Source organism: Etheostoma cragini, chromosome 7, assembly GCF_013103735.1.
Source record: "Etheostoma cragini isolate CJK2018 chromosome 7, CSU_Ecrag_1.0, whole genome shotgun sequence".
Taxonomy (NCBI): Eukaryota; Metazoa; Chordata; class Actinopteri; order Perciformes; family Percidae; genus Etheostoma; species Etheostoma cragini.
Genome location: NC_048413.1, coordinates 15,878,203 through 15,890,240, shown reverse-complemented (window position 1 = coordinate 15,890,240; position 12,038 = coordinate 15,878,203). Strand labels below are relative to the sequence as shown.

The 12,038-nt window shown below is 38.0% G+C and overlaps 1 protein-coding gene and 1 non-coding gene across 2 annotated transcripts in view; both read right to left on the bottom strand.

The window, feature by feature from the left end:
• The window catches only part of smc5 (structural maintenance of chromosomes 5), a 14,489-nt gene extending 5,679 nt beyond the window's left edge, over positions 1–8,810 (bottom strand). Inside the window, exons 1-15 of the mRNA XM_034877225.1 lie at positions 8,544–8,810; positions 7,497–7,638; positions 7,190–7,242; positions 6,731–6,893; positions 6,257–6,391; positions 5,968–6,108; positions 5,708–5,869; positions 5,200–5,271; positions 4,134–4,389; positions 2,420–2,574; positions 1,698–1,811; positions 1,447–1,541; positions 1,209–1,341; positions 560–733; positions 236–405 (exon numbers count right to left, since the gene is read on the bottom strand). Coding sequence (XP_034733116.1) covers positions 236–405; positions 560–733; positions 1,209–1,341; positions 1,447–1,541; positions 1,698–1,811; positions 2,420–2,574; positions 4,134–4,389; positions 5,200–5,271; positions 5,708–5,869; positions 5,968–6,108; positions 6,257–6,391; positions 6,731–6,893; positions 7,190–7,242; positions 7,497–7,638; positions 8,544–8,707 — 2,129 coding nt within the window. The 5' untranslated portion in view covers positions 8,708–8,810. The remainder of the gene's footprint in view (positions 1–235; positions 406–559; positions 734–1,208; positions 1,342–1,446; positions 1,542–1,697; positions 1,812–2,419; positions 2,575–4,133; positions 4,390–5,199; positions 5,272–5,707; positions 5,870–5,967; positions 6,109–6,256; positions 6,392–6,730; positions 6,894–7,189; positions 7,243–7,496; positions 7,639–8,543) is intronic.
• Positions 8,811–10,742: 1,932 nt separating this feature from the next.
• On the bottom strand, positions 10,743–11,122 carry LOC117948401. Its single transcript, XR_004657434.1, has one exon.
• Between the last annotated feature and the right edge of the window lie 916 nt (positions 11,123–12,038).

Genomic DNA, 12,038 nt, shown 5'->3' with positions numbered 1-12,038 from the left:
AGATGATCCGTAATCTGAACGCATTTAGTCTCTCTGACTACTGAACGTCACTGTCAAGCACACAAAATGTGTTCTGTACAGAATAAGCCTTTAAATGAGACAAATCACAATTAAAATCCCTCAAATTCAAAAAAGTTTATATAAAACGTCATTATGTTGAATCGACTTTGATCAGCTGTTAAATCCGCTGGGCCCACCTTCATGAAAAGCATAATAGAGGCTCTTTAAGACTTGCCTGTCCTGCTTGGTGCTGATTTTCTGCTCCAGTTGTCTCTTTTTGCCCTTTACTTCAGAAAGGTGCTTCTTCTCTGCCAACAATTCATTGTCACGGCGATCCAGTGAGGCGGCTTCTGCCTGCAGGGTCTTCAACCGTTCTTCAATTTCTTGTAACTTCAACTCACAGGCCTAGTCGCAGCGGGGGTTAACAGTTAAACACTAACTTATTGAGATGTCTCAAGGCATATTAATGGGAGTAGAAGATACTCAGTAAATTGGTAAATGTTAGGGTTCAGGGGCCAGGGCTATGCTTCTGAAAGTCTTCCCGTGTCTCTCCCCTTACCTTCATCTGCTGCTCAAGCTGCCGTTTCTCTTCAGCGTCCACAGTGATGGTGAGGTACTGGGAAGGGTGCACTGCAGAGTTACTGGTGCTGATCTTGTTGGAGTAATGGGACCTCTTCAATGTGTACCTCTCCTCTGTTGTATAGAACACCCTGAGGTAGGGCTCCTCGATTACCTGTGAGGAGGAAAGGTCATGGTCAGCACAGACGCCTCACAAAAGATGAAGTTAAACACTAAAACCTCAGAGCAGGTTATCTGAACTTCAGTGGTCCAGATGGTAGATATCGCAAGAAAAATATTTAAGATTTAAGTTACCAAATGCAAATTACAGTAAAACTTAATCAGACAGTAACAAAATGCTAACTTTATGAACACAATCCATTACATTTTCAGATGAGAAAACAATTTCTTTGACATTGAATTGAAGAATGCAAAATCCTGACAACTCTGAAAGGCACTAGGTCAAAATAGTTGAATGGTTGAATTGAGTTATTAAATGATTTTTATAGGTGGTACTTATTTACAGAGCACAGTATAATATCAGTCCCAACCTGCACCATTTATCTTGATATCCTACCAATGTAAATGACCTCCCTACTACTCTGCTGTTGTGTCGTAAGAACTTGAATAATGTTTTAAGAGGAACGTACCGTTTTAATCATGGCTTTAGTCTGATCATTGCCCACAGGAACGTCATGCACCTTGTACTGGTGACAGAGGTAACTCATCACCTCATCAGGGGCGTCGAACATCTCGCGTAGGTAGGTGAAGAACCCAAAACGCCTACGAAAAAGATTAGAAAATTATGACAAAGTATGTATAAAAACTAGTAACGGTCACAGACAAAGATAAATTCATTAAATTGAAGTCAGATGAATTCTCCCTCACCTCAGGGCCTCAATACTCCGTGATGGCGGGCGCCTAGAACACGACTCCACTGGAGCAGAAATGGAGTTCACCTTCAAGTTCATCTTGTCACGAACCTGAGGTTTGGGACAGATTAAAACTAAATGTCTTATCTGGGAGGGTAAAAAACTGGATGTCACACACAAAGTTATGATTTGTCTGTCAATTTGCATTCAAAAGGAATTTTCATCCTCCACCCAGAACATGAAAGTCATACGCTGCAGCACCCTGACCTCAGTCATGAACCTCTCCATGTCGTCTTTTCTCTGGAATACAAACGCCCGCAGATCGTGGAATGAGATGTGGTTCTCCACGAACTTTGCAAAGCGATGATCTTTCACATTGATCTAAGGAATGAGGAACGGATAAGCATGTGTAGGCTGTACAACTGATACAAAAGAACACCAATCACAAAAATCAATCAACAATCTTTTCAAATCTTTTTTGTGAAACATCGCTGCTAAAAGTAGAATTTTCTTGGAACAATTCATGTCCCTGTTTGGTTTTGTGAGGATTCCTAAAATGTCAATAAAATACGTTTATAAAAAAGAAAGATTATTACTCCAATACCAAAGGAATAAAATCAAGAAGGTAAAACCCAACCGTTATTATTGAACACACCTGTTTGATTCTGTCATCCTTCTATGTGTACTCATTGTGGTAATACGTTATTTCAACCACCCCCCATTTAGCATTTATAAGAACTATATAAAAAAATTTAATTGAAGAATTGTATGCAATTATGGGGACATTTCTAAGTGTTTTTTAATTTACTGTGTTTGTTAACACTTCCAACTGGGTTTTGTCCTTAATGATGTGTTCTACAGAAGCCTTTACGTACGAGTGCCCTTATGAGATAGTTGTTGATAAATACACTTATATCTGCATTTACACTTACAATATTATCTCCATTATATTGTGCAATGTGTTAACAACATGGCTCACTGGGACTCACCACCAGCATCATGGGCTCGTGGACATTTCCACCAAAGAGTTGTCTGTTCTGTCTGAGCCACTGGATGGCGGAGTGTGTGTCCCTGTGGCGTCCTCGCAGCTTCTCCTCTTTGACATTCATCATGTTGTTCATGTCATTGAGCTTTCTCTCCAACACTGACAATTTAAACAAATAAAAATAATCTTACATTAACCACATTTGTGTGGTACCTACAGTGGATGTAAAAAGTCTACACACCCCTGTTAAAATGTCAGGTTTTTGTGACAAAAAAATGATACAAAGATAAATCCTGTCAGAACTGTTTTCACTTGTAATGTGACCTAAAATGTAAACAATTCAACTGAAAAACAAACTGTAATCTTCGAGGTTGAAAAAATAAAAACCTTACAATAACCTGGTTGCATAAGTGTGCACACCCTCTTATAACTGGGGATGTGGTTGTGTTCAAAATTAACAAATCAAATTTAAACTCATGTTAAATTGAAGTCATAACACACCTTCCATCATTTAAAGTGACTCTGATTAATCACAAATAAAGTTCAGCTGTTCCAGTAGGATTTTCCTGATATTTTCTAAGTTGCATCTCAGAGCCAAAGCCATAGTCCGCACAGAGCTTCCAAACCATCAAAGGGATCTCATTATTGAAAGATATCAGTCAGGAGAAGGGTACAAAAAGAATTTCCACAGCATTAAATAGACCATGGTCACCGTGAAGACAGTCATCATCAAGTGGAGAAAATATGGCACAACAGAGACATTACCAAGAACTGTTCAGGGAGGCTTTCAAGAGGCCTACAGCAACATTAAAGGAGCTGCAGGAAGTACTGGCTGTGTGCTACATGTGACAACAATCTCCCGTGTTCTTCATTGGAATGGGCTTTGGGGTAGGGTGGCAAGACGGAAGCCTTTTCTCACAAAGAAAAACATCCAAGCCCAGCTGAAGTTTGCAAAAACTAACATCAAGTCTACCAAAAGCATGTGGGAAAATGTGTTATGGTCTGATTAAACCAAAGTTGAACTTTTTGGCCATAATTCCAAAAAATTAGTTTGGTGCAAAAACAACACTGCACATCACCCAAAGAACCCCATCCCCACAGTGAAGCATGGTGGTGCCCGCATCATGCTTTGGGGCTGTTTTTTTTCAGCTGTAACCAGGGCCTTAGTCAGGGTGGAGGGAATTATGAACAGTTCCAAATACAAGGCTACTTTGGCACAAAAGCTTCTGGCTTACGTTAGAAAGCTAAAGATGAAGAGGAAGTTCACCTTTCAGCATGACAACGACCCAAAGCACACATCCAAATCCACAAAAGCATGGCTTTGCCAAAAGAAGATTAACGTTTTGGAAAAGCCCAGACCTGAATCCAGTTGAACATTTGCGGGGTGATCTTAAGAGGGCTGTGCACAGGAGATGTCCTCCTAATATAACAGATGTGGAGCACTTTTGCAAATAACAGTGGGAAAGTATCATTTTTATTTTTAATTTCCCCCCCCTCAAAGATTTCAGTTTGATTTTCAATTGAATTGTTCACGTTATTAGGTCACAATAAAAGGTGGAAAAAGTTCTGGCATGATTTATCTTTGTCTAATTTTATCACAAAAACACGGCATTTTAATAACAGGGGTGTGTAGAATTTGTAAATCCACTGTATGTTAGCAGCGTCAAATTTCATCATTATGTCAACTGGTTCAGAAGACTGTTTTGTGGAAAACTCACTTCTGTACTCGGCAATTAGGTTGTCCTTCTCCCTGCAAAGGTCGGCCTTCTCTCCTTGCACCTTGGCTCTCTCCTCGCGGATGGTCCTCAGCTCGACATTGACAGCATTGATCCGCGGCGTCACGTCGGGTTGGTCGCCAACTTTGGCAAGCTCCGCCTTCAAGTCGTCAATGGTCCGTCTGGTGTTGCTGATTCGCCTCTGGTGGTCCTCCTCTTCCATCTGCTTCAGCCTCAGCGTTTGTTTAATATCTTCAATCTGTAGAGGAGAGTTATCATTTATTATGAACAACGCACAGCTGCAGATTAAGTCCTCTTAATGTTTGTAATAAAAGCCACACGGCACAGAAAAAGTCAGCAACATCAGACTATATGAAGTAGGATTTTATCATAAATATTTAAAAAAATATATGTATTCTTCAAATGCATGGCAATTTCTTTTATCATCTCTTCTTAGTCTTCTTGTCAACTGAGTGTATGAAGTGTGAACCATGGAAGATACAATAGGAGAAAGTCCAGTTAGTGTATGATCAAAAAAACAGATTAGATTTAATGTTTTATTACTTATTTGTGCCTTTAATTGTAAAAGTTGTACTTTACTTCATCTGTGGTTACTTGCACAACCTTCACTTTTTCATTACGCTGCTATTGCAGCGTAAATGCTGTAAATACTGCTACGTAATTTTATTGTATCTATTTCCTTGCCATTGTACCTGGCATAATAACAAAAAATGATAGGTCAGTTGGTAGAGCATATATATATATATATATATATATATATATATATATATATATATATATATATATATATATATATATATATATATATATATGTGTGTGTGTGTGTGTGTGTGTGTGTGTATGAGATATGGCAAATTATTGGTTGCCGCAAATCAAAAGTCTGTATCATCCATTTTTCTTTGTTCTTCTTTCTTTCAGTACAAGAGGAAAATCTAAAAACAATTTCTAACATATAGGCAAATGGCTTCCATACGTTGTTAAGCCAATCAGATGGGTTGTTTTAGAATAACAACTACATTGATTACTTAGTGTAAGTTAACAGTCTCACCTCTTTATTTTTTCGATCCAACTGATCTTGTTTCTGTTTGCACTTCAGAGAGGCTTCTTTGATAGTGATAGTCTGAAAAACAACACGCTCACAGTTCATCATGATAACATCAAATATTACATTCCAGCATTCATTGCACTGTAGCAAAATATATGCTCAAAACTCAGAGCCTCTCATATTAATGATGACGTTAAGCCTACTTTCAAAAGGTTCCTAATTAATTTCAATTATTCCTACTTCACATTCAGTGAAGCTTTGTTTAAGAAAGAAATCCACGCTATGTTATAGCTGGCAGGATTCTTAAGTGTGCTGCTCAAAAGTGTCTTAACATTGTTTATGTGTTTCTACGGGCAGTGTAATCTTTTGATTCATTTATAATCATCGTGGATGCTTGGGATCAATACAATTTATTTAAAAAACATATTATATTTTATTTTTTAAGACCAAGACTATCATCACCTATCAAAGAGTAATAACATTTGCTTTTTTTTTTTTTTTTTTTTTTTACCTTAGCTTTTATTTGTGCCTCAGTGGGCTTCAGCTGGTTGTCAATCAGCTGGATCTTCCTGAGCATGGGCGCCTGGGCCTGCTTCAGGGCAGAGAGCTGCCTTCTGGCCTCGTCTCGCTCCTTCTTCGTGCCCTCAAGCTCCTTACGGGTGGTCTCGTACTCCTAGTATCAGAGGAGAACAAATCAGAGCTAACGCAGTCAAAAGGATTCAGTTTAACTCTGACTGCACACAGTTTTTACTTATCTCTTCCGCCACTCACCACCCATGGTTTCTTCTTCTCAAGCAACTCAATCATGTCCAGATGCCTCTTCTTTTCATAGTAACGGTTTACATCATGTTTGTTCCTCTCATTCCTCTGCTTGGCCTTCTCGAGAAAACTGGCCTTCTCTTTCACAATGTTCTAAAGTAAAAAAAAAAAAAACAACTGAAAAACGTAAATGAGCCTGAGGAAAGGGGAAATTCTACTTAGATGATCAGTGAAAGATACTTTCAAAAAACAAATCTACATACAGTAACTCTTGAATTGCCTTTTTGACAATTATGCTTACCTCCTGTTCTCGTTCTTTGTTGCGGAAGTTTTTGAGCTCACAGTGGTATTCATACATCTCTGGTGGTCCCACTGACTTCTCAGTTGCCTCCAACAACTCAATTTTGGACATCTTGGCAAACTCTCCCACTTTTTCCTTTAGGGACAAACCAAGCCCAGAAACAGGAAATATGAAAAACATTGAGAAAAGTTTAAATTTAAAGCAAGTTCGAATGGATTTGTATGAATTAAAATAAAATTGTATGCTTCCTCCATGTCCGCAAACTAAAACGATGGAATATTGAAAGCTTTGTTTGAAAAATAGAACTAATTATTAGCCTGCATTAACAAATATTGAGATTACAAACCAGTATAAGGCATTCACACAAATGATGCCTGCACTGTGAAAATACCCTACATTGTGAAAGCACTAATTAAACAGCCTTGCGTCCATGGAAGAGTTCAGCAGCTATTACTCTAACTGACACAAACATACCTGAGGCAGAAACTGGCAGAGGTTGCTGACTTGGATACACAGAGACTTGACTTCTTCTTCCACTGCTTTCTGGTTGCAGTGTTTTCCATTCAGTATCCACAGCGACTGATTGTTCTCCACATGGATCTCTCTGTTAATCACTACATTACCACCGGTCTTATAGCTGGAATAACAAGAGCAAGAGTTTGTTTCTACAAATCAGATAGATCTAGAAAAAATATAAGACGATTATTCCTAAATCATTAAGTTGCTAAAACGCTTGCTGGACAAACAGTAGTATCATTTAAGGTTGAACTGTCTGTATTTCTAAAATGCTGAGCCATGTTCACAAGAGTAACATGTCATGGTTTCTAAATGGATCAGAAATGTTTGAATAAATGCAACACAAATATATTTCACCCATCTAATAGCTTGCTATTATTAACTGTGTGTGTCTGCAAACTCTTTCACAAAACTTACAGTTCAATCTCAATAAATCCTTTACGGCACCCGCGTTTGACATAGAGCCCAACCTACAGAAAGAAATAAACATTTTGTCATCAGAATCCTAATTTATTTGTCAACAAAAAAACTGTAATAATTTGACCGACTGACACTGGTTCAGGGATCTGAGACAAACCATAACATGCAGTGTAATTAAAATTCAAATGCTTAACACCTTATCCATGTTATTACTGTCAGCTGTAAGCTATTATTTACTTTTTTGGAGAAACAAATCAAGGCTGATCTAGTTCAGAAGCAGTTCCTTTGTGACTCTGCAGTTTACCTTGTCACCTCTTCCCAGGATAGTGGTCTTGCCAGCCAGACCCAGACAGATGGCACACACAATGCTAGACTTGCCAGTTCCATTGGCTCCAACAATCATGTTCAGATTAGGTCCAGGATGCACCACGGAGTAGTCATAGGTCCTGTCAGAGTACAATATAGATATTATGATGCAGTGTTTTATAGCAGAAGTGGAATGATGAGCCTGTTCAGTATATGTTTTAGCGCCGTTGGTAGATTGAACACCTACAACACAGAAAATCCTTCAAACTTCAGGACCCGATTATCTGGTTGTACTACTTTGAGCTTTTTGACAGTCAACACCCACCGTGCTTATGACTTGAGTACTTATGTATGTATGTATTTAGGAGATTTAGTCTACTAAATACTTAGTCAACAAAATATGCAGTCTGTCATCATTTCATAAATGAAATCAAATTAGAAGACCTTTCAGTATGAAGCAGGTGAACAGCGTCACAAACGACAGCTTCCAAAATGACCATGAAGCTAAAACGATCTCAACAAAAGCTGAACATTGTCAAATTCATAAAAGGGACTATTGTTGCGCGGCTGTTTCATCCGACTGCAGTAGTTTTAACAAGGTAACGTTATACCCGACGAACTGGCAGGTGAACGGATGTATTCTGAATCTGAAGTGAACATTATAAATAGCGTTAGCCATTGGGCTTCTCCCTCAAGACCTTGACACATGATTTGGGCTCCTACACAAGACCTGAATTTGACCCTTACAATCTTTAATTGGAATTTAACATATGTTAAATGGGTTAATTGGGATTTGCTTGTGTGCCTTACATGACAGTCGTTGAACAACTGACACATCGAAGGTTTCTAGCAGGGGGTAACGTTCATGTTACACGATTTTGCACGAATTTGGTGATGCCAGATAGCGCTAATTTGTTAGCATGTCTGCTAAATTAGCCGTCCATCTATTAGCAGGGTGTATATTCTTCCAGGCTGGAGGCAGTTGAGTTTCGGTTTATAGTCGGGGCTCTGTGTTGTGTGTTGACAGCTGAGACGCATAACTTACAGGAAGTTTTTCATGGTGAGGCGAAGTATGGATCCTTCAACAAAACGACCGTCTCCATCGGACCCATCGGGTTGAGTGCCTGTTACCATGTCCACTGCGCTATTAGAAGTTTGAGAGCCACTGTTAACGTGGCTTATCCGTTTCTTTTTGCTAGACGAAGCCATGGTGGTAAACAAAAAGAGAATCCTGCCGAGGGAACCACGGACATGCTCGTTTGCCCCTCGCCCTCCTCCCGCGCTTCGCCTCGTCTTTACTGAAAGCTGGTTGGACAAAAGAAGTCACGTGTGTACACAAAGATTGACGTAGTCGCCAAGGATAACGTTAATTCTCGCGAGACATTATGTCTACGATGATAAGCTTTTAAATGAATAAAACGTTTGGTACAATTGGTACTTGTAAAACATAAACATAAACAATCACATGTGCCTTAAGAAAATGATAAATGATATTAATGTGAACACAATGTATATACAGTATATACAGTATATACAGTATATATATATATATATATATATATATATATATATATATATATATATATATATATATATATATATATATATATATATATATTTATGAAAAACTTTACCTTCAGACTTTACTTACTGTATACATACGGTTTCCGCCTCTGTTTATATGTATCACTTGTTGTCCCCAGTATGTTAATTTGCAAATACTGTCCACATTAATGTGTATTTATAAATGAATGTAGTCATTTTTTTACTGTTTCCATTTTAGCCACATAATTCAACTGTACTATTATGTCTTAGCTTCTAATTTTGTTCATGTGATTTTCTTTTAAAATACATATTTAACATATTCAATGAGCATTGTTGAAGGGAGCCTGAGGCACAAATATTGAATTGGGGACGACTACTTCTTGTAATTGTTGGGCACATTGGCAATAATTAGTACACTTGTAAGATAAAAGCACTGAGCAGGTGAGAAACACTGTTGGTATGTGTAGAATAAGATTTTATTTTCATTGTACAATTGGTTTTATAAATGAGAAAATTCCACATAAACAAAAAGAATTGGACAGGCTCCAAAACATTTGCCACATAACTATTTTAATAAAGAACAAAATGTAATGTAATAGAGGATTTGTTGAAGGCGTAATTTAAGTTTGTTTTATTTCTACTATTAGACTGCATTATACAGAGATTACAAACAGGTAATGGAAGGATTTATTGGAGGGTCTTAGGTGTATCTGATAAAATGGGAACTGAATGCAAGAATACAGTTCCCTATATCTTAAAAAAAGAAAGAGGGAGTGATGATTAAGTTTAAAAAAGGAAAAAAAACTGTTCATATGCATGTTCTTTTTTTTCTTGTCTTAACATTCATGCTACACATTTCTTGATAATGTATAGCCTACTGTGCTTAGGCTACTAAAGACCTGTGTTTTGAGAACGAAAGGTTTTGTGCAATGATCCTTTTCTCCAAATCAGACTAGGCCCGCTTATTTTTTCAGTGAATGGTTGTGCAGATTTACAAAAAATATATTGTACACATCACTTCATTCAATATGTTGTGTGGCATATTATTTTACAGGGTGCAAACATTCCACTAGAAACAAGTTTCTTTTAGAGAGTATTTTGCAGAGCTACCGCTGTGCCCGGAGGCATAATTACGTTATTATTCCATTTTGGTCACGCCAAGCATATAAATATAAAGATTTATAGGTCTATGACGCCAAGTTCCTACGAAGCAGATCGATTGGTTGGGTTAGTTAGGCGTTTGACCTTGAGTGAAGTAGAGTAAGGGGATTGGTCAGGAGATAGAACCTGTACATGTAAGCATGGACGTCTGGCCAATAGTAGTGTGTTAATACCATTGAAAGGCGGGTACTGGTGTGGCCATAGTGGGATCCGTATTCCCGCCACCCGGACCGCGATCCAAGATGATTGCGATTGGTTTAAAGAAAGGCAAACAAACCAGAGCGGTTTTCTCCTACAGGTAAATGTATCGGTTATACAATCTGAGACTTTGGGTAACCAGGCCACGGCTGTATAACAAGTTACATTCCACCTTCGACTGCCTTTAAACTTTTGGTGCGTTACACAAACAAAAAGAAGCTTCCGCTGCCGACATCTTGTTTTGGAAACAATTTTTGAGAGCAGACGGTATGCAAAGGTCGCAGGCTTTAAATAAACAATCGATAACCGACCAGGATTCCTCGCGGCTTCTGGGTTGTGGTTAGATCAGAATCGCCTCTATACTCATTGTCCATCGTGAAGTTCGAGATGAACCCAAACTCACGCAGAACTAGTATATCTGATCAATTCATCATCTCTGCCCACAGCATGAAGCGTGGAGGCTCTGAACATCTCGCCAACTGCTCATCGCCACGGAGGCTCGCGAGCGCTTTTCCTATCATCTCTGATCGGAGTAGAGCCAAACTCAGACCAGATCAAATAAGATCACTGTGTAGGTTTTTTTGAACAGAAATGCACACTCACAAACACAAACACTCCACATTTACTCACCCAAACACTCTCACACACATACCTCACTCACAAGCCAGTCATACTGTAAGAAGTACAAAGCACTTCCGGGTCGTATTTAAAGCAAAAAGCCGCATGGGATCATGGGATATTAAAAGCCTGAAATAGTATGTCGACCTCATGTGGCCACAAAAAAAGAAAAGACCCTAAAAGACCGTTCCTTCTTTGACTTGATATTTACTTGATATTTTTTGCATCAAATGTGGAAATTACAGTTTTACAGTTAAGCGAGAATATATGAACACACATGAAATGTAAAATGTTGTTATAAGCAATCAAAATACAAGGACAAAGAAGTAAAAGATCACTATAATAAAAGAAAATAAAAAAAAATGCAAGAAATGTGCGGTGTGAAAGGTGTGAAGCGTGTGGTGGCGCTGTTCCATAGCTGCCGAATCAAGCTGATTCTGATTCTGATTCTGAATGATGTAAGTATAGTAAAAGAAGAAATTATGGGTAAATGAAGTAAAAAAAAAATAATAATACTTAAACATTTTACAATTAAGTTACATTTGTAGGTATTGTTTAAACTTTTCTGGTGCCTTCCCGGTTCATGTTAAAGATGGATTTCACATTATGTTTATGATCAATTAAAAATAAAATAGTTGATTGTCAATGCAATATTTTTTTCCATCATCCTAGTCACAATTGTATTGTAAATGGCTGGGGAATATATCCTGAGGTCTAATTAGCTTTGCACTGATACATATATACAAAGAAGTACTCTACAGAAGGAGACAAATACAAAAATAAACCTTATGCCTTATTATTTCAAGCTGTAGTGCTACAAATACACACCGAGTGGTGCTCAGAAACCTTGTAGATAAATTGTCTCTTGAGAAGGCAATGTGACCTGTGAGAAATAGTGTTTTGAAACTGTTGATCATGCACAAATTTGATTATTTCCATCTCACTGTTAAGAATTACTAAATGTGTTAAAATACCAAACACAATACCACAAACTGCAAATAATTGTTATACTTGTAAC